General features: G+C 41.0%; 1 protein-coding gene across 1 annotated transcript; it reads left to right on the forward strand.

Moving 5' to 3' along the window:
* The first annotated feature begins 500 nt into the window (after nucleotides 1–500).
* vwc2l (von Willebrand factor C domain containing 2 like) lies at nucleotides 501–22,066 on the forward strand. Its single transcript, XM_048240030.1, has 4 exons — nucleotides 501–1,258; nucleotides 2,617–3,017; nucleotides 12,676–12,805; nucleotides 21,639–22,066. The coding sequence occupies exons 2-4, from the start codon at nucleotides 2,634–2,636 to the stop codon at nucleotides 21,782–21,784; spliced, it is 660 nt and encodes a 219-aa protein (XP_048095987.1). The 5' UTR covers nucleotides 501–1,258; nucleotides 2,617–2,633; the 3' UTR covers nucleotides 21,785–22,066.
* Nucleotides 22,067–23,856: the final 1,790 nt, after the last annotated feature.

A 23,856-nucleotide genomic window follows, 5' to 3' on the forward strand; every position in this document is an offset into this window, starting at 1 on the left:
AGGTATGCATGACATAACTCCTAAATAGGACATATACTGCATATATTTTTTCTAATATTATCTTAAAAGCTCTGTTTCTGCCTCACTCCTCGCTCGTCCTCATATGTGAAAATGCATGAAGGCAGTGGCCCCTATGGGCTGGTAACTGTAAAGTCAAAGCATCTGATTTTCTCCTTGATTTTTGTTTTTAGCTGAGGCTGTCATGCACTGTCACTGTGTCTACAAGACGTTTACTAGTTACACATACTTTCAATATTCCGTTTTACAAGCACGGGGGTAGGCGGGATGCTGTGTCATTTTATCTAATTCCTTTCTGAAATAATAATAATAAAAACTATTTTTTTCAAAGCCATGCTAGAGTTGTTGTTTGTCTACATGAGTTTTGTGCATTCTGTTTTCTCAATCCACTTTAGGCCAGTGTATCATGAATGCACTGAGCTCCGACTAGAAAGCTACGTAAAGGGTTGAACGCGGCATTGAACAGCCATTGTGCACAGCATAGCACTGTCCGTGGTGCTGAAGTTGGAGAGTTCCTGTTTACAGGGGATACATTTGTCTATAGGGAACGCTGCTGTGTTTTCTGTAGGAACGTTAGGTGATGCTCTATCTTTAGTGAGCACACACGTATTGTTGTAGATTGGATGGTCCTCTTTCTTTTAGATAGGCGCATGAGAGTGGGAGGCGTACCATATTTCCAGCATAATCTAAACTTATGATTGTGCAACGGAAACGGGATGCGTTGGCTTCACGTCGGACAGATATCACACGGCGTAAAGTTGGCATCTTGGAAAATTTTGCTTTTATCGGTCGTGGTCGCCCGCTGGATATACGCTACGGAATCGAAAGGCGTTTTCCCATACACCTGCGGTATTTGGAAGTTGATTGAAATGCCACTCAACACGGCGAGTGACTTGTGAACATTACGGACAAGAGAGGAAGTACAGTTTTTTCGTGTCATTTCTCAGCCATATGAAAGATCGGTGACGATTTATCCTTCTATGATATCTACATGATCAATATGACTCATATAAATATGTATATTGGGAACACCTCGCATGTGCCTCTTCCTAAACATCGAGGGAGAAAAAGGCTTGATGTTTAATTTTTCTTTGTACAGAAACTACGAAAGGATCGTTTCTGAGTCGGATGACATATGCCTTTGTCTGGAAATGGTGCCATAAAGAGTTTAAAATCGTTATTGTGCGAGGTGGGCTTGCTTGAAATCGACTCAACAAAGTGGAACCAGATATTCAACGCGGTAAGTCCGAAGTAATTCCACATCGTACATTTGCAGTATAATTAGACTTGTCGGCTTTTAAACATCAGTTAATTTTAAATAATTTGCAATTTACTCAAGTGGACGAATCTGAAGTGAAAAGAAACGTTTAGTTTGCCATTCTTGTAGTCTCGAGACGGAGGATGACATAGGCTATACACACGGGCAATTCTATTGCATCAATGCTGAATGCCTCTCAAATAGCTCCTTGGTTTAGTGAGGAGAATGGTTTGTTGCTAGTAAATCGTTTTCATGGTTAATTTTCTGACCCTTCCCAAGAGGCAGCGAATTTGGATTAAAGCCCGTTGCGCAGTTCTTAATGAGTCGGAAAAGATGTCATTAGCCGAAGGCTGTCCGTGTTTGTTGAGTTAGAAGTGCAGAGGTGCGGACAGTTCAAGGAGCCCCTACCATTTGGGTCTCAAAGAAATTAGAAACACAAGCTAGAAAACGAGCTACCTGTTGGCCCCGTCATCCTTGTTGGTTGAAGTTGTGCTCATCCGTAAAAGATAGGCTAATACAGTGTAGGAAATTAACCATAAGCCTGAGATTGTGCAGCAGTTTTCTATATTACCGCTACAATAATTGATGGGTTAGTCCCGAAATGAATGTGTGTAGCCTACTGCATAATAAGGAGAGCTAGGCTATATCACCTTTCCTTGAGGGTATCATGGGAATCTGGTTGTTTGGTGCTTCATTTCCTCATGAAAAATAAAGACGAGAGAACTGAAGGTAGATAGAACTGACCGTTTTGAACACATTGTCTACATTGTCCTGTTCTGCAAGCCTATTTAGTGCTTCCATGCGATTTCCCATATATTTGAACTATATAGGCTATGTAGTCCGCTATTCACCCTCTGTTTCCCAAAAGGTTGTGGATTTTTTTAGCTCAACAGCCAATCATGTTATACTCCTCCCTTTTGTGTTGTTGAAGGGTGATGTTGATTAGCTGGAATTGTTTACAGCTCGGTCCGATCCACTATGTTTGTCTCCCATTTAAAGGACAGTGTGAATGATGATTTCTTTTTAGCACGAACACTAGAAACCTAGATGAACGAGAAACGATTCGTAGAAGTTGGTAAAAAAAAAGTGTATGGGATCGTAGCGGACTTTAAATCTAGTTTCAACTATGGATAGGCTAGTCTACTAATGTTAACGACCATCCATCCCATACCACAAATCTCAAAGAAGGTAGCCTAGCCTGCTGTATTCATAAAGTATCTAACAATATGGTCGAATCACGTCTTGGTTTAACTTTCACCCTTAGTCTAATTCATTATTTTGCCCTACGTCCAAAAGGGCAGAGTAGCCTACAAGAACTTAACGCTTGTTGAATCTGACAGGACTGCCGCGGCGAAGGATGGGCCCTCTTTTTCCCACGACTTGCGTCGTCCTCTTCGCCCTGAACGCCGCTGCCATCCCAGCCTCCATCAGTCCCGAGGACTACGCCGCCGACGAGGCCGAGCGAACGATCAACAACGAGATCTTTGATGACTACAGGGGGAAAGGCTGCGTGGATGACAGTGGGTTTGTGTACAAACTCGGAGAGCGTTTCTTCCCAGGGCACTCGAACTGTCCGTGCGTGTGTACAGAGGATGGACCAGTTTGTGATCAACCAGAATGTCCCAAGATACACCCCAAGTGCACTAAGGTGGAACACAACGGATGTTGCCCAGAATGCAAGGAGGTCAAACACTTTTGTGAATACCGTGGGAAGACTTACAAAATCCTTGAGGAGTTTAAGGTAGGATTCGATTCTGTTAATAGTTTCTTTATTTTATCAAAGCTATAACTCAAACTTCACATAACATCACCTTCTTCACAACATAACGTCAACTCAGGCCTATTATAATCAACAGGCCTATTATCTATCTATCTACTATACTATGTTTATGAGAAGTGCCGTTACAGCGAGTTAGAGTAAAGTAACAGATTGTGACCCCTCTGCGTGTAGTAACAGTATAGGCCTGCGTGGTTCTGACTCATATTAGCTATAAAGGTCTGTGGTAGGTGCTATTGTGCTACTGCAGTACACTATGCATGAGATCATTCTCATCAGCTACAATCTTCAGATAATCTGGTCTTGTCTGTTTTAAACTAATGTGGATATAAAAAACACTGGAACACACTAACAGGGATAATAAGGAGGGCTCTGCCTTTAAAGCTTCACTTTTCCAGCTTTATATTTGGTGACTCTCTTGGGCACAGTCCTCTCTAAAATAGTTGTTTTTGTTGCCTGTGTATAGTGCATAAGGTACCTACATTTATGTTTTCAGCATGAATAATGGTGTTTACATGGCATAGCTCTGTTGCCAACAGGGAGTGATGGAGCAACCATCTGATCAACAACTCATGCAATGCACTGCCAGTTAGGCCTCTGCACCTGCTTATCACTGAGGACCGTCAAAGCCTTACTCTGTGTGTTAAATTGCCAATAGTAATGGTTAGATAGGGATTTGGAGTGAAGCATGATAAATGATCATCACCAGATCAATCACCAGTGTGCAAGTCTTTTAATCAGAGATGGTATAGTTACAAGATCTATTTGAACTGATACAGAATGAATTGACTATTTTGCCAGAACTTGATTAAATAGGCTATTGAATTATTTGTATAGTAAGATGCTTAGCTGTAGTAAACAGGTATGCATTGCTGTATGTAATAGGATGAAAGTATATTTGGAAAAGTAGGCCACCACATAGCCTTATACCTAGCATGCTCCACCATGACTCTAGTGGCAGGCAGCTGATTAAATACCCCAAATCAACTTGCCCAATAGACCAATGCAAATAGTAGCTGAAGCAACTTCACTTATTTTATAGATAGACAGCCCAACAGCAACAGTGGCACTATACCAGCATTTGATGGAATTGTAGCATTATTTTCCAGCAGTGTATCACAGTGCATTGTTATTCATTTGTCCCTGCTGTCAAAATGAAAAGAAGAGAGAGAGGGAGAGCAAGCGATGGAGTATCTGAAAGACCACTGTGGGTGTTCTTTTGGAGAACACCCCAGTCTGACTAGAACATTCAGCAGTGCAGTTGGAAAGTATGATTTAGGGCACTAAAAGGTTTCTCAAGATGTTAGAGTGGGAGAGAGATAGAGTTGGGAGTTGGGAGAGTTGGGCTCATAAATTCCTCTCAGTTACTTTTAGGGTTGGGGAGACTGCACTTTATCCTCCATCAATCAACATCAAGCAGAATTTGATTAGAGTCAAGCTGGAGGAGGCATTTCACCTGACAAAGCAATCCATTTGATTTCTGTGTGCATCAGCTTGCATTTTCATTTTGGTTTAGATTTGGGTTATTCATATTGATTTCATGAGGATGGCAAGCCAATCAATCATGCACAAGAGAGAGAACAAAGACTACTACAGTTCCAGAGGAGACTCAAACAGATACAGACATATTGTGTGTACATCTTCGACATTAATTTGCATTTAGCCAACAAGAGGTGTCATAGATACAGGAGAGGCCTGACAATGAGCATCAATCAGCAGAAAGACTGCAGTCACCTCATGAGGGTGATTGGCCATGTTTTAATAAATTAATTTGCTTTTTGAAATGGGTAAGAACTATTTAACAGTGGCTATTACATTCAGTGGTAGATTGTTTTTTTTTTTTTTAGAAGAGACCACCTCAATTCATTTGGCATTTGACTTTTCCGTTTTTGAGTCTAAATGTTTGATGTCATTCAATTTCTGGTCTTAGTGTGTGTTTTTTTAAGATAAATATTATGAGATCAACCTTTATCCTGAATGTGACATTTTAGTCAAAGGTCTGCCTACTTGATGCTATTGTTCTAATGAAATGGCAGATTCCTGTCATCTCATGATGTGAAGATACCTCAGACATTTGGGCTGCCCTGTGGGTACAAACAAACAGCTCACATCATGCAGAAGTAACATGCCATCCACCTAATTTCAGTACCTATTAGAGGAACATGCAAGATGCCTCTAACAGGCTGTCTAAGTATTTTGAATAATTATAACAATATGATGACATGACAGTGTCCCTTCATAACATTACTCAGGGTATCAGGGGATACAGCGTATCAGGGGATAAAGATGCATTTTCTCAGTTTTCTGTGCTCTCCTGGTGTAGTTTTGGTGATCCATTTGGTGGTTGTTCACTGACCTTCTGAATGAATTGTGTACCTTTTCGGCTCAATATCAGAGCAAGACTCTTGTTTTCTTGCCAGTTGTCATGTGGTGTGGATCTTGGACTGAAGGACTGTTGGACTAAACTGCCAAAGACAAAGACTCAGTTGTACTATTCTGGGCTCTGTAATCACGCCTGCTATTTACTCATCCTGGCGGTGTAGCTGACACCTCAGCAGGTACAAATGAGTTAGATGTGACAGTTATGTTTACTCTGATTGGTCAAAAGATGAAATCCAAAAAGCTGCAGGGCCAGTTCAGAAATCAAAGTAGCGAAGTAGCATCTTCTGCATTTGGTTGATTGGGTGATATGATGGGGGCTTAGTGATGACCTGGCCTTGTCAACACTTATCTGATTAGTTAAAAATATTGTGGTCATAGTTCATTATTTTTGAAATACAAGTGCAGCAGGGCTATGCAATATTATTTACTACACAGCAGATAGTAGATTTATTTAGTATATTTTTTCATTTTGCATAAGCACTGGTGAAATCAAAATTCATAAGACACATGCAATCAGAACTTGATTTCGGGCACTTGTCTTGTTAATTACCAACACAAGCTCTCAGGTGGCTTGGTGGTTCTAATCAATGGCATATGATTATGCTTCAATGATTGTCCTAGAGATCATTTTCTTAATAAACACAATGCCCTGATGAGCTGATGAACAGAGTATTCTGTACAATGACAGTGTCTGTGTGTTCTAGGTATGCAACAGGTAACAAACTATGGGCATTTGGTCTTGAAGGATACCAAAGTGAAGTTTTACAGTGTACTGCATGTAGCCCTTGTAGTGTTGGTCAGCAGTGTTTAACATTGCCATGAGAAATGATACAGTACATTCTTCAATCAGGCTCTCCATACTCCTATTCTGCTGTAAGGACAGTTTGTTTGAAAAGAGAATTCAAATAACTTGCACTGGTTTCCCATAAGAAAAGATCACAGGGAAAGAAGGAACAAAGAGCAATTCAAAATAGTGTTTATCCATTTTTTGACCACTTACCCAGGATTATTGAAAGGCACTATAATTATTAATGAAGGAATTATTTATCAGCTTTGAAGTGAATGCAGGATTGAATGCAGGATTTGATATTTAATGTGTTTGCCCCTTTTGGGGAGTAAGAATGAAGAAATGGTTACCAGCTGTGTAAATGGAAATCAAAGGGCATCAAGGCTCTTGATAGCAACTCCAATTACGAGAAGCCGACAGGGTAACCTTTTGTATGGGCCACGCTGGCATTTCCTCAGCTGCCACCGTGGTGTTTTCTGCCGAGCTCCACGTTTTCTTGGCTCTGCAGGAAAGGGAGGAGTCCCACAGAGATCAGAATCTTAGCATCCCAAGAGACTCTGTTCAGCTCCGCTCACCAATGCATCAGGGCATTTCATTATCTGCAAATGACTGGAAATGGTACATTGACACAGCGGTTGGTTGGTTTTCTTTTTCCTATTCGGAATAAGTCTAACAACCACCATACACAGATAATGATAGTAGATTTTGTTTGTGGAACAGCCAGCAGTTCAGTTCCCAGGATCTTCACTTTGAAGTCTATGGGAATGAGGAGTGAGGAGAAGTAGGCTGTTGTAAATCCCAAGCCGGCTTCTCCACTCCAGACAAAAAGATCAGTCATTGGGAACACTCACTCTTGTGCTCAAATGGCCCTGAGAGCTTTGCTACTCACCCTTGGTAGGGGTTTCACCTACAGACTTCCCCACTGGCTGAGGAAGGGACCACTGTTGCTGCCACACCCTCAGCCTCTGAGTGGACAGGCTGGGGGTGAGATGTGAGCTCCAGGCAGTCCCATCCTCATGGTCATCACTAGTGGGGTCGAAGGCAAGACACTAAAGCAGTAGAGGGCTCTCATAAGGATTCAGGATCTATCTATTAATTAAAAGAGCCATTAAAGAATTAAAGAGCCATTAGGAATGTTCATAAGAAAGATTATCTCATGGTGGGGGGCATATTTCCCTAGCATGTGTTTGCATGTCTGTAGTAGTGTGAGTGCTGTCGTCACTAGAGTGTGTACAGGACAGGCAAGAGAAGACAGGGTGGGAGGAGGCAGAAGATGCTGACAATAATGATCTGAGACACACACAATGATGTTTTCCTAAAACTGTACTGAATTAGGCAGTGGCACGGCATTATCATCTGGTGTACAGCAGCTCTTTCAATATAAGCAACTGTTCAACTGGAGGGTTGCGTGCTGTGGGCCAGCTGTTTGCTGTAACCCAGCAGATTTCCATCAACTGATAGGACACATGACAATAGATCATTCCAAATGAAGTGGAAATGAGTCATGCAATACAATCATCTTTCATGGCCTCATGAAGCTTCATGAAGATTTATTTGTACATTTTAGTCATGTTGATGTTCTAAACGAAGCAAGTCGGTTGAGCTAAGAAATGTAAATAGCCATTTTGTTGGACAAAATGTTGAGAACCACTCCTCCGCCTCATATAAGACATTGCCCATCCTCAAAAGACCAATGCTACTTGCTATGATTAACATACATTTCTATATTATGTTAACTTTTTTACATATGGTTCATTTTTTTTTTTTTTTTTAAACATGCATTTTATATTAGTATTTGTTTTTAGGCTTAATGACTTTACTTTAAACTGTTCATTTTAATGTGAATGTACCATGAAGTTAACCTGACCCTAGCCAGATGAATTTCGTTCCGCTTAGCTCCGCCTAGCTTCACTCACATCCATCTGGGACCAAATCTATCATCTATCCAAAGCATCATATAACTGCTATCAGTATACATGTTCATAATATATTGAATGAATAATCGTTGTTGTTTGCTAATGGTCCTACTAATTGAGCTACAGGACAATTACCATACACTGCACAAAGTATGCACGTTACCAGTATATATATTTCAAATATACATTTTACCACTAGGTATACATTAAACATTTGGATGGCATTGTTTGCACAGCACTATGCAAGTGCTGCAGACAGCAAGGGATACTGAACAGTTTGCAGTATGATGCCTTGTATCCCCTAAGCATCCATCTTGGAAGAGAGAATTCAGCAACAGTGATTATGCTCCATATATGCAGAACTAACTGCACACTAATATTCCACACTTCAGATCTTTAATAAAGCCATAAAAACCTTTGGCAACAATACTGTAATGTAATAACAAAACGTGTTAATCAATAGAAATGTAATTCATATTATCTCTCGCTCTCTCTCTGTCTCTTGCTCTTTCTTAACCTCTGCCTACAGCTTGTACATCATACTGTGATTAGCGACTTTTGTCCACCACTGACACCTATGTGAGGAAATTGCTATATAAAGCGCCTAAAATGAGTTGCGTAAATTGATTTTCCAATCCAGTTTGCTAGAGGGAAAAGCATACTTTTAATTTGAAAACCTGATTAAAAGCAAACAAGTAGGCCAAAGATATTTGGGGAGCTGGAGCTGTTCTGACTGTGCTCTGAGCAAGTTTCATTAGTGCTCAGGTGAATTTGAACAAAGTGGACAAATTGCTTTGTTATTCTGACTCACATGGAGCTGTCCCATACAGCACCCACTTCAGTCCTGCCTGGCCTGTTCTCTACAAGCGTCATCACGTGGGTCAGCTCCTCGACTCTGAATTTTGTTGGCACACTGTGCTGCCGAATGTAATAGACACTCTTGTTTTGACAAAATGTGCCATCTCAGAGTTTAATTGAATATTGAACATTTGTTGAACAATAGTGGCACTTAAATGAAGGTTAATTGTCAACTGTAGCATACATTTTAAGCATTGTAAGGTGAATGTGATTTTATCACCATTAAGTTGTTCATAAGCACAAATGAATTGGTTATGGAGAGACATTTCTAGTCTCAATGCTGTTAAATTACATGAACAGAAATAGCAACAACCCTTTTTCTGTCCTGCTGATCAACAGCTATACACTGTAGAGGACAGTATAGGATGTAGCTATACACTGTAGAGTACAGTATAGGATCTAGTAGTCTCGGTCTGACAAGAGCAAAAATCCTGACTGCAATAACTAGGAGCAACAACAGTATGATTTATCAGACAGAGGCAGATGAAGAGCAACTCTCAGATGCCAGCCATGTTGCGCTGTTTTGTCAAACCTCCTTTCCAATGTATATGGCAATCTGTCAGCTGGGCCTTTCACTACTTTGTGCACCCATCGCTTCTCTATACTGTAGCGCCTGAAGCATCCTGCCAGTCTACAGAATGCAGCACTTGAGCTGTGTGCATGTGCGGCTGTATCTCCTGGATAAGCCACATTTAGCCCAGTGGCTTTGGGAGGCCTTTGTTGAGTTTCTGTAACCCTTGCATTTGGTGTGAAATAGACCTAGCTTGCCCCTCATATATCTTTGGCTTTTAATTTTCTGACTGAGGGCACATGGAAGAAAATGAAAATGTGAAAGCTCTAGCTTATGTACACACTAAATACATACCTCAACTTCCCTAGCTTGTCCTGCAGTTAGTGTCTTCCATGCTTAACGTGTGATCATGCACAGTGTGTCGTCATGAGATTTCAAGATGTTCACTTTGGCAGCTTATTGATTAACTTTACAATGATAGATTTGCTGCACAAAAAGTACAGAATGGAATCATGACCTTGAATAACTATATGGTTTCATCCAATTACTTCAGGAGCAAAATCCAAATACTTCAGGACATACTATCTGAATACTGTACTCTGTATTCTATATGTGTCAAACTGGTAGATGAGGTAGATCAAGGGAATGTTATATTTGCATATTTAATGGCACACGTCTGAAAGATGACTATACTGAATTATGAACCTGGACCACAAAAAGATATCACATAAGAAATGGCTTCCAGTATAGTGTGTAAAACCCAGCATCTGCAGCATGCATTTAGTGTTATTAGAAGCCATTCACCTCTAGACATTTGGCAGTGGATCAAAAGCTGTCATCCAAAGCACTCCAGTCAGCAAGGCACCATATTAATTTCCATGTTGATAATGTTTTGGCATCTGGCTGAGCATGATCAGAGAATTCTGTAGTTGCCTGGCACGTAGGGTGTCTCTTAGCTACGCACATTGTGTGGCTCAGAAATAACTCCAAAAATATTGTAGGTGAATAGAAATAGTAATCGATAGTATTTCTATGTCTATGAATACATTTATGATGCAGATTTCGGGCTTGGGATGAAACATGACCAATCCTAAAGAAAAAAAATACCTTTCAGTATGCTGTTCATATCTTTCATTGTTAAATCCATACTAGATGCTGAGGGAAATACATATACATAGATTTCATTCCATCTGTCTCTGAAGCAGAGAGTAGAAATAGTCCATCTATCTGAGTTCTTATTTAACAGAGACTAGATAAAGCAGGACTACAGTACACTCTCTCTCTTACTTGCATGAGTGAGCTCATTTTCACCCAATTGCTCTGGGCACATTCCTCATGTTTTCTTCCACTTATAGCATTCTGTATCAGACTACATTATTTCTTAAGCTCCAGACCAACTCTGTTCCATAATTTAGTATATGGTCTAACTGATCTGAATCGCTTATTACAGCAAAAGATACTATTTATATCAGTGATAATTTAAAACAGAGGCAGAGTTGTACATTCAGCCATGATGCATTTATCTTCCAGACTGGCCCCCAAATTTTCCCTTGTTTTGCTTTGCCAACGAACCCAGTGCAATTAAAGATGATTTTCATGGGCAAGTTCACAATCCCCAACCCCACTGGGGTGCGATGCTCTTATCGACAGTGAACAGAGAGGATCATTAGTGTTCAGTGTGCCAATTACACTGTATTCAGAGTTTAAATGCCGTGGCCAATTCCTTGCCTGCCTGGAGTCTGCCCCATGCCCGCTGCCCCGCTACCCAAACCCGTGACCTTCATCCTCAGGAATCCGACTCCCAAGCGCCAGCCGCGGGCGTCATGCGTGTGCGTGAGTCAACAGCCACTCTCCAAATAATTGCCACACTTTAGCCAGAAAGGTTACAGGACCTCAGAACAGGATGGTGAAATACCACAGAGCACAGGAACTCAAATATTAGGTTGGATTTGCGTCATTCCTCTTTTTTGTGGTCACCTTTCTCTTTGCTGATTTTGAAGTAATTATGTTTTTTTATTTTGTCTTAAGTATGTAGGCCAGTTCAGCACATGCGGCTTTTCTGCAGGCACTTCAGTCCCCCAGTGGGCTCCAGTGGCACACCAGTGTCTGCATCTTACTTTACCTCCATCTCACACTCACTTAGGCCAGCTCAGTGGAACAGCACTCTCACTCCGCACTGCACAGTTATCACGTAGGGAATCATATTCAAATGTCAGACCGCACGATAGAGCCACAAGACATCCAGGATGATTAATGATGGTTGCCTCACATCTCATGTACTGTACATACGAATGTCTGCACAGAGCGTTATGTTATGTTATGACTCTAATATCAAACCAAATGCTGCCCCAGCGGCCCGGGTCGGGTGACTGAAGGAGCTTCAGCGTGAGAAATCTCTGTGTGAAACATTATCATGTACTGTATATATAAATGTCCCACAGCTGTGCAAATACAGTGGACAAGTACAGAGATAACAGAGATGTGTTTTTGTTATGATCTCAGGATATTATATTGTGCGCTCTCCAGAGAAAGATGCTGTTTTTTTTAACAAGAAATGATCTTGCTAAATGTGCATCCATTTGTTACCATAAACATGGGAAAAGCTAGAGTGACAGCCTGGAATTTGTGTGGTTACTAGCATTCTTTTAAATAAAGTCACGTATGTGTCACACACTTACTTAGTCGTTCGATAATTTGTTTTTTCACTGGAAGACTGATTTGAATGCAAATCAAAGTGATTAATTCAAACACATCATTCATAATAATGATGCTCTTCCGTCACCAGTAGCCATAGGGATTTAGTCTGTAATTTACAAATGTTTTGACTAAGTGTAAATTCTACTATGGTTTTACAGGAAAATGGAACAGATCAAAATGAATATCAGGAGATATCAATATCATACATCCAAAATGTACTATGTGAATGTAAGCAACTGTCTGTTATGTTTATTTATTTCAAATAAATTAAATGAACATGCACACTGAAGTCCATTGTGTGAATGTGCCAGATTTAGTCATGCCCACTAGTTTTCATCTGCAGTCCCTGGTTAGACAAAGCTCAACAGCCTTGCTCTTTAGTGCTAATTCATATAGCGTTCAGGGCTGTTGGCTGACTCACCAGTAACGTTTCTTCGCTCTGTCTGTCTCTCCCCTCTACCCTTCTTTCAGCCCTCGCCATGTGAGTGGTGTCGCTGTGAACCAAATAATGAGGTGCACTGTGTGGTGGCTGATTGTGCCGTGCCTGAGTGCGTCAATCCCGTCTATGAGCCGGAGCAGTGCTGCCCCATCTGTAAAAACGGTAAGATGACTCACTCGCCTGTGCACATGGTGGATCATGAGAGAGTCTTCTGATGAAGGTCAATTGAGTTTTTTGAATGGTAATGCACTTGGGAAATAGCAGATGAAGAACGTCCAAGCACTGGTACCTGAATAGCAGTTGTAGCACCACTCGGTGACTGTAAAGCACATGAGCTGAAGGGTACTGTGTCAGTTGGGAGAGCTAAGACATAATCGGCAACAGAATTTGTTTACACGCACACACACACACACACACACACACACACACACACACACACACACACACACACACACACACACGCACACACACAAACCCACACATACACACACACACAGAATGGAGCTGTTGCTTGTTATGACAGTGGCTAAATCATAACGTTTAGCACTTATGAATCACTGAATGAATGACTGATGAACAGTTTTATGCTGTCTTGTGGATACACTGTAGAGTAAACATTGGCCCATTGATTCAGAACATCCTAATTGGGATTAATTGCCCCTCAGGGAATCCTATACCTCTACATGGTCTGAAGTCCTTGTCTGCAATGCCCCATTCCAAAGTCAGTTATAGGATTCCAATTGCTTCTGATTATGCAACACTGCATCAGGGCATATCATTTGACATGGCAGGCTACGTTTGGGGGGAGAATGCCACCTTTCCTTCATTGCTAGATGATGACACAGTAATTCAGTGGTCGTGACTGGGAATAGTGACTAGGAGGCTGTAAACAAAGCAGTCATTGTGGGAGTATAACTTTAACCAGGCATGTCTAAATCAATAAGTATGGCTTTGAGCAGACCTTGCATGTAGGGTGTTTTTTCTTGAGTAAGAGGCTTCTCACGACTGTTTAGATATGCCTGTGATGGTGAAATTGGAAGAGTTTGTGTTACTTTCAACTGAATGGCATCAGGGATGATCATGGCTGATGATCATATTGTGATCCACTCCCTCAAGACTGACATAACTGTAACAAATGTCGGAGGCGGACATGATCAAATCACGTTTTGCCTATGGAAACCCCCATAATAGCACGACAGCTCAAGCCATTGACTTATCCCAGTGAAAACAAATCTACTGAGACGAGACAATTGTGCCTCTTGCATTTACTGACATATTTTAGGTAGAAAAGGCAACATTACCAGTATATTAACCAGTAAATGTTACTGCCCCAGCTATATAAACATTATCACATCCTACTTTGGTATATTTTATGTGTATTATGGTTGTGTACACCTTATAAACTAAAGTGCTACTCGTATGTTGGCTGGTTATTGTAGTAGCTGCCATAATATACAGCCTGCCTCATAAATTCTGTGATTGGACCTTTAAAGTGACATGACTTAATTGTTTTTTGTTATGGTCCTGGAAAATGTTTTACATTAAGTCAATACAAAATTGTAGCTGTACTTAAGGTACCAATCATTTTAAATCTTGCAGGACTGCCACTTTATCTAAATCTGATTTGCTTGCAAATACAAGGTTGAAGAAGCAGAAGGAAGTGAAAGCAATCCCAGACTGTTTTCCCAGATTGTGAGATACAATATGTTATTAAGGGCAACTCGTTTCGGTATCATCACAGTGTTACTTCATGTTAATGACACATTGTCATGTAAAGGACCATCATAACTGTTATTTCAACCAGTTGCTTAACTATTCAGTCTGCTGCAAAAATGTATGAAAAGTTTTCATAGCTAAACATATTTCCATTGATGACATTAGTCATCAAAAAACACCAGGTCGCGTTTTGAGTTTTTGAGTTTATGAAAGCCTTTTAGGTAGTTAGGTAAAGAACACGAATGAACCTAAAACTATGCATTTAACATATCTTATCCATTGCTGTTGTAAAGCCAATGTTCAAAACGTTAACATTATGGCCTTACTTTATCTGCCTGACTACTTTGCATAGACTGCATTAGGGGTGAACAGTGCTACTCTCTCAGTGAAGTTTCTGGCCTCTGGCTACAACACACACAGTATTAATTATTCAACCAGAGAACATTTGAGAGCAACAAAAACATATTTTCCAGATAATAACAAATGTTCCTGCCTTGCTCTTACCTAACGGATGTGCTTGATATCCTATAAAAAAAATATCTTGGATTCAGAAACAATTTTCACAGAATGCACATTAATATTTTGAATACGCCTTCATGTGATGACCTTGTGAGACATAACGTACACAGCAGTAGCAAATGAATACATGTAGAAGTAAATGCATAGATCCCAGATGCTAATTGTGGCGTTCTGAATGGCTCAAAACCATTTCCCCTTGCGAACCCTCCAGCCCTCTTCTGACCTACATCCCTGTTATTCCCCATTAGAGCCCATAAAGGAGCTGTGAGGTGTAGCATGCAGAGCCCTGCAGGCCCTTAGTCCCAACACACACACGCGTGCGCACACACACGTACAAATGCACAAACGCGCACACACACATGTTCTCACACACACACGCACATACAATCGTGTGCACACGCACACACACACACACACACACACATACACATACTGTACACGCATGCACGCACGCACGCACGCACGCGCACACACACACATACACAACTTATTCCTTGTACTTGCCTAAAGCTAAGGAGCACACTAATCCAGGCAGACAGGACACACTGACACCCTCGCGGTGGTGGCATTTTGGAGGGCCTGTTGACGTGCCCACCCCCCGGAGACCTGGTTGGGTCTGGCAGACCGGTCGCTCAGTGCAAGGAGAATTTGGCACAAATGAAGGAGCTTTAAAAGCCTTTTTCCACAACACTGACAGTACACTGTGCCCGGAAGACGCGTGCAAGAAAATTCCATTATCTTCCCTGCAAACCTTATCCAGGATCATTGCAGCCATGCTAGATAATGGGCATACAGACCGCAAATGAGATTGATTATGACATCTGACACAACTGCCCCAGATGATAGTTCACACCTCTCAGAAGTTACCTAAATAAGAAAGTATTTTAAGAAGCCCTGTCTGACCTTACGCTGTCATTGTTTTTTTCTTTTAAGCTATACCTGGTGCAATCTTAGTTGACTCTCTTCCATGGCTCTCTTTTCAGAGATCGAGACCTGACAGTGTGTCAAGTGACAGTCAGTCCTCACTGACATTCAGGCAGCTGTCATGTTTTCCTCAAAGCATTCAAAAAACGAGTGCAAAAACGGCTGGGCTAAATCTCTGTCTGGCTCTATTTACGACTTCATGCCTTCTTGACAGACTCATTCAGATATAATATTTTAGTGGAAGGAAGGAAGGAATGAAAGGTAATTTCTTGTATTACAGTTTTTTAACTGCTCACACACTAAATCTTTGCTTGTACAAAACATGTCTTTCAAACATCATAACCCCACAACAAATCTGCAAAACCATACACTAATTGTCAGTGTTTGACTCCTTGTTTTCAATTTCCTAAAACACATTTTGCAAAACACCACACACAATTCTCTAACACACAAAAACAGAAATCTTAATCTAACTTGGTTTCGTTTTTTAAACACAGTTATTCGCCACTTATTCACTCTCTGTCCTCAATGTACAAACACTCATTGTACACCATCTAACCATTGCCTTAGTATAGAGCTATGAATAGATATACTCTACGGTATATGTAAGTATAGACCCTTTCAATCTGATTTCAATCGTATTTCTGGTTGAAATGTTCAGAACCAATGTAGATACTTTGAAATGAAAATGAATTGGACTTTAGCGTAATGCACTACAAAAAGTCGACTTTATGTAAAACATTTTATTTTTGTTTCCATTAGCTCAATGTTGTTTTCTGTGCCTCCAGAAATGCCTTAGGAACACACATGTTTGTTTCTGCAGTTGAAAGGGTCTATAGGCCTATGAATACATACACGCCCAACTGCCTAATCCCCTAATATATATATTTTTTTTATTTATTTTTTTTTTTTTTTTAAACTTCCATGTTCATCTGGTGGTCATTGTATTTTTTTCTTGCTGGCTGTAGAGTATTGTATTCACAACAGTGAATTATTTACATAATAACATACTGTAAAAGCACATGATATGAAAGACAGAAGAGCTTTAGGTTTTGAGCAACAGTGTGAACATGATGTATCCAAAATGTCATATTATGACAAAAGTGTTTATAATGTGAGGTGAATGCTTGCTTTAGAAATGTGTTATGACATTTTGAATGTTGTGTGTCATTTTGCTGGAGATTTGAGGCATTTTGCAGTTTGTGTGAGCAATAGTGGGGTTTGCGTGTTGCGTTGTAGAGAGAGTGTACACACAGAGTTTTAAAAATGTGTGTAAACTGTAATATGTCACTTTGAACAGTGATTGCTATATTTTGTCAATCATTCTGTCTACAGTTAATGACTTAATAAGGTTGTCAGATGGATTACTTAAGGCTACCTGGCATCCCAAAGCTGGCAGGATAAGAATTTGCCCATGGCAAAAGGATAATGTGTCCTTGCTTTCATGGCAATCATACCGCTGCTGGCCTCCTTGTTAGTTTAGTTTAGTGTTTAGTATGTGCACCATGCCACCTGCCCGGGAGGATCTATCAATCGGATTTAAGCCGTGCTAGCTCCTCGCAGTGCTCCCCTTAGTGGTGTCTGAATCAAGTGATTGTTGATGTTCAAATCACAACAAATAGTTTGAGACACCGCATGGAAAATCTCTCTTCAAAATGTCTTGCACACATGGGATGATGTCTGTCTGAACAACTGCAGTTAAAAATCAGTGGTAATCTTATAGCCTCAGGCTATATATAGACTACAGCTCTGGTGTGAATTGGAGGCAAAAATTTGTTCAGAGGCTTATTTAGGGGACCAAGTTATGTTCATTACTTTTTTATCCTGGTTTCCACTCAGTGGAAATTCCCTGTTTGGTTTTGAGTGAGATTCAAAAACAGTAAAGAAAGCCCTCTGGACAATCAAAATGTTAATCTCATCATAGACAACAGGTGTTACTAAAATGAGAATGTGTGATTATAAAGCGCATGCATTGTCTGGGGAGAAGTATTTTTAATGTCACAGTCTTTGAACCAATACTTTTCTATAAACAATTCCTTCCCCAAAACAAGACCTGCTGTGTATCATAAATTGTACTTGTAAATGAAATGAAACCTGTAAATGTATAGTTAATGGGCCTATTTACAGCTGCTTTGTTTATGTTTGAATCCAACACCTGGGACCATGAGAATTTATGAATCTGTGTCATATCAAAATGGGAGAGTGATATTATGAAAATGGGAAAGTGATATCAGAATGGAGCACAGATAATTCAGACATTCAGATATGATGTGGTGTTTTCAGTAACCATTTCTAAGAGAGTAAACTACAAGATGTTCTCATTCCAAGAGAAGTACAGAGAATGGAAGAGACTATTTGAAGGCTTTGCATAACAGACTTCAGAAATCATGCAAACACTATACAGTATATTTAAAAAGTATTTTAAAAAAATCTTCCGGCTGTCAAAATAATGCAGTTTTATTTTTTGTTTAGTTACTGTTATTGTTGACCAAACTGTGTGTAAACATCTTTTTTCTGTTCATTTTATGCCACTAGGATAAGCACAATGATAGTTTACTGTAATAATACACATTCACCTTATGAAGAGGAACAGCACTTAATGGAATATATAAATAATAATAATAATAATAATAATAATAATAATAATAAAATAGCCTAGAAAATACATGTCTGTATTTTAGGCTTTGTAAACAAAAATTGCACAGGGTAGATACCGATATAACTTAAATATATAGTATTACACAGACCAAAGATTGTAGAGCACTGACACAGACTATTACCAAAATATGCTAGGAAATTATTGGATGGAATCATGATCTATTACGCAAAATGATTGCGGCCAGCCCAAATAATCGATTATGTTCTAGTTGTGACAGACCAAACCAGGGTAGGAATTTCACGGCGGCCATGGCCGCCGTCGTAGCCCCTTGCGTTGGCCGTGAGGCCCCTTTGAAAATCAGAGGTTTACAGGCCACGGTGGCCTTGGTGCCCCCTTCTTTCAATATTCTGCTTTGCGTCCTACTAATAGCGATTTTTATTTAGCCTGTGGCCTGTCAAAATAATCTTAGCATTCACAGCGCAAATTAATTTAGTCATTTACGCAGTGGAGAAAGTGGCAGCGCAAGAAAGAAAGTGCGTCCAAATTCACCCATTCTCAGTTGAACTACTCGCGAAGTAGCCTATTCATCACACAGACATCACACGTATCACATGAAAGAGCTTTTTCTCAGCTTTTAAACGATGTTAGCCGATAATTGCTGTGTTGAACGGTTCGCGAGAAAAGTAAATAATATAATTCAATTTAATCATACATTCTACTGAAGGTTTTGCGTCCCATGATCTCCATACCCATTCATCTCGGTGTAATACTTTACGAACCCTTCTTTTAACACATGACAACCCATATATCAGAATAAACAGGAGACCTTACCGAACACAAAGGTGTAAAGCAGTCCCCTGTGCAGTTAGCCGTTCCAGAGTAATCCAGTTTTGAATTTGCAGTAAAGTTCGACATACATGGATGTCTCCAAATTTGGGCTTTAAGTTTTACAATGTGTTTAAATTGTTCCACATGATTTCATAACGGGCCAAATACAAAATAAATGTTACAAATATCGCCTAGGCTATATATTGATAAATCAGAGGACAGCTTACTAAGAGTTTGTAAAAGTAGCCTTAATGATCACAAAATGCTAAGCATGCATCTAGGCTATTTGAGTTTCTTAAAGCTGAGCTGTGCTTAAATTGTTCAATACATGATTTCATAACAGGCCAAATATAAAATAAATGTTATGTATAGCCTAGATATCTGTAAATATTAGATAGTCAGATGATTTACAGTTCTATGTAATATGTCAAGTTTTCATTTCATGTTTTTGTAATGTTTCATACAGTGATGCAGGTCTACTGCAGTGAATAGGCTAAATACAACTTTGATAATTTTTATAGCCTACTACTAATAGTTAACTTTGGCCTTGGTGCCCTGACATGTGGCCTTTGTGCCCCCCACCAAATATGCCGAACTGAAGGCCAAGTGGCTTTGCCCCCAGAATGGTGAAATTCCAAGCCTGGACCAAACCATTCTGTCAATATGTATTAATATCAGTGTCTAATTGCAATACTCATCAGAGTGTCCAGGACTTCTAGATGGTAGACAAACCACTAAAATCACACACAAAATGAACTGCCGGATTCACTCAGGTAAGTGTACCCAATTTGGAGGAAATTGCTGTCATGTGAAACCCATAGCACTCAAATGAACGGTTATATAAATATGAAGCACTGAACAACAAGAGACTGGAGAAAAGGTTAGGTGTTGGCGCCTGCAGTTCTGTAAGACAAAGCTCACTACAGCATCTTAAAGAACAGGAAATTATAAATAGTTGTGGTGTTGATAATGTTCATAGTAGGAAAGCAATCTCAAGCCCTTTGTGGCATTCCTAAGAATATTCTTCATCATTGATTATTGATATTATTGATATTTGTGGCATCATTGATTATTTTCATTCAAGAGTAGTTGGTTAATGATGCAGACTCTACACCCACAAACCCCCTGGAGTACATTACTGAGGTAGAGGCACAATGCTCTCTGATAATTACACACACACGGGGGGGCAGCCGTGGCCTACTGGTTAGCGCTTCGGACTTGTGACCGGAGGGTTGCCGGTTCGAACCCCGACCAGTAGAAAGCGGCTGAAGTGCCCTTGAGCAAGGCACCTAACCCCTCACTGCTCCCCGAGCGTCGCTGTTGTTGCAGGCAGCTCACTGCGCCGGGATTAATGTCTGCTTCTGTTCACTGTGTGCTGAGTGTGTTTCACTAATTCACAGATTGGGATAAATGCAGAGACCAAATTTCTCTCAAGGGATCAAAAGAGTATATATACTTATACATACCTCATGCTTTTACACCATCCATAATTATAAAAACAATCAAAATGGATTGTGTTTCAATGAGTGAGTGAATGAATGCACTTATACCCGTTCAATACTCAAATGTCAAATATCGCTCAAATATCAAATATTATATATTTATTACTCAAATATCAAATATTATATATTTGATACTCAAATATCAAATGTGTATCTTAAAGGTATTTTAAAATTACATCTGGACTGTACTGATCCAATGGTGGCTTTTAGATAAAGACTCTTTGTCGGGGTGCGTGCCTTGGGATGGATGAGCTATTGTGTCAATATTCCCACCAACACAACATCCTTTCATTTTTCACGATCCAACTGAAATATTCTAATGACAAAACACTAGAAGAGAATGCCATTAAGGCATCATCATCAAGAGAGTAAATCTGTCTGTTTTTATGCAACAACACAATGTAACTGTTTGGAAAGCTTGAAAGCTTCTGGGAGGAAATTGAAGGGATGGCTTTTTTCTTTAATGGAGGTGCCCATGCAGACTACCAGCTCCCTGCTGCCTCTGTGAGCAGCTTCAGAGCCGGGGCCCAGTGCACTTGCCAGCGCGGCTACTTGCCAGCGTCCTCAGCTTGCAGTGCATTAGAATGCAAAGTGTTCCGTGTCAGGGGGGAGGCGAGGGAGGGAAGGAGAAAGAGCTTTAGTGTTGCAAAAACAAGCCCATCAGTGCATGCCCATGAAAAGATCCCACTCCTCTGTTCTGACTTCAAAACTCCCCAGGGTCCCCTTCCCGGCGCTCCCATGCCATTCCCTCCAGGAGGAGCCTCCCGAGAGCGCTTTGTGCCCCCTTTGTGTTCGCTCTCTTCAATTCTCTCTTTCTCTCTATTTCTCCCTTTTCTGTCAGTTTCCCACTCTCCCATTTGCACTCTTGCAGTCAGCCAGTCTCCCTTTCTCTTCCCCTGTGTGACAGGTCCAAATTGCTTTGCCGGAACAACGATCATCCCAGCCGGCATCGAAGTGAAGGTGGATGACTGCACCATCTGCCGCTGCCACAGTGGGGACTGGTGGAAGCCCGCGCAGTGCCTGCGCCGTGAGTGCCTCAACGGCCAGTCGTAGACACTCGCCCAGGACCACAGGGGGAGAAGACGGACCGACGGACCGACGGACCGACGCACTGGCGGAGGGAGAGAGGAAGCGGATCGCAAGGCAGCTCCATCAGAACAAGGGACACGCTCTCCTTGCAAAAGACTTGATGGACTGACTGGCAGGAGCACAAAAATTCTTGTCTACACACAGATTGCTGAATGAGCTGAAACTGACACATGCACGCACATGCACGCACACACACACACACACACACACACACACACACACACACACACGCACACACACACACACACACACACACACACACACACACACACACACACACACACCGCACGCACACACACACACACACACACACACACACACACACACACACACACACACACACACACACACACAACACTACACATCATCTGAAAGCGCGGAGGAATCCAAGTGGTGGGCTTCGCTAAAGACTTTATATTTTCTGTAATATTTACTGGCACATTTTTATGACTTGCTTATGCTGCTTAAAACACACAATGTTTGTATATTTCACTCACACGTCCCTCTCTTTATTACTGCCGCAGTACTGATGCTCATGCGTTCTGTGTAGGTCATTTGCTTGTTCTGAGTGTCAAAGCTGTGCTGAAAGAGGGGAGATTACTATATCTTTCTGACAAAGATCACAATCGACTGTTGTTCAACATGATCAAGTTACACTGTGTGGGGAGGGAGAACCTGAAGTGTCCCGATTTCTAAGTGGCACATTACCATCGTCAGGAAGCACACATCCCTCAAACTAGGGGGCTCTACTCACTCGTGCCCCTAGATCTGAAGGAATCTTTAATGTAGCACTTATTCAAAAAAATCAGTAGCCGCACGTCTGAATATTCACTATAAATATGCTATAGGTTTTTGAGTCAAATGAGATGCTAAGCCCGTATGAACTCCATGGTTGATTTAAGATGTGGATCTCCTGTGGGGAGTTGGAGGAGAGTACTTGTTAAGAACAAATAAGAGAACAAAGGCAGTCTGAATCACTTAATGCTGGGGATGAGGGGCTTAGATGAGGCCAGGCGGAGTAGGGAGGAGAGCAGCGAGAGGTGATGCTGTAAATAAGAGTGTTAGAATTAGTTACAGGAAGAGCTCAGTGCTGTTGTTAGTTCTGGTCATTTCTGTCAAACCTGACCAATTGTTTGCGTGCACAATCACAACGACATGTGGTGTGCTGTGCTCATGCAAATTTAATTGGCTGGCTGGAAGGATCATCTCTTTTGGAAGTCTCCTAAATGGTTATCTGAGCTGGTGTCGATTTTTTCAGCTGTTCATTATGAAGCCCAGGAGAAGTTTTCACAGCATATATGTAGGTATTTTAGATGGCTTACAGGAGATTTAAGGTGATCTACATAAAGACAATGAGCTTCAGGGTCGGGAAGATAGAAAGAAGCCAAAAGACTGAGTACAGATGATAGAGAGAAAATAAATAAAGAAGTTGAGCAGTGATCGCCATAGCGACGCTGAGCGCTGGATCTCTCAAACCTCGTTTGCTTGTTTTGTTGCTTGGATAAGCAGAAACGTGCAAAGACAGTTCCAGATTATTGATGCCTCAAACATCTATTGTGTGTTGGTGAAACACCGCACCATTTGATAATCAGCCAGCATCAACAGCATCAACCCCCAGTGCTCTCTATTCATTTAGAATGCCCTTGTTTTTCTCCCCTAATTCCAAACAAACAAAAATATTCTTAAAGGGTAACAGCTTGAACTTGTTATTTAAGCAATTAGCAAGCCTAAAGATGGCTCCTTTAATTTCCCTTAATCAGGCAATATTCTGTGATGAATTAGCCGCCTCTGCTCTCAGCACTACAGCCCAGCAGACAAGAGCTCGGGTGGAGTGGGGCTGGGTGGAGTAGAGTAGAGTGGAGGAGAGGGGGAGCTTTGAAACAAGGGAAACGCCGGCGCATGGAGGTTGCCTCAAAGCTGCATTTAGAAACGCTCCCTTTCATCCTGCCAGCCTAAACCCACAGCTCGCAGTAAATTTAAATTTCAAACTTGCAGTACAGGGTGGGGGCACGTGTTGTTCCACAGCACCTGCAGAT

This window comes from Alosa alosa, chromosome 3, assembly GCF_017589495.1.
Source record: "Alosa alosa isolate M-15738 ecotype Scorff River chromosome 3, AALO_Geno_1.1, whole genome shotgun sequence".
In the NCBI taxonomy this organism is placed as follows: domain Eukaryota; kingdom Metazoa; phylum Chordata; class Actinopteri; order Clupeiformes; family Clupeidae; genus Alosa; species Alosa alosa.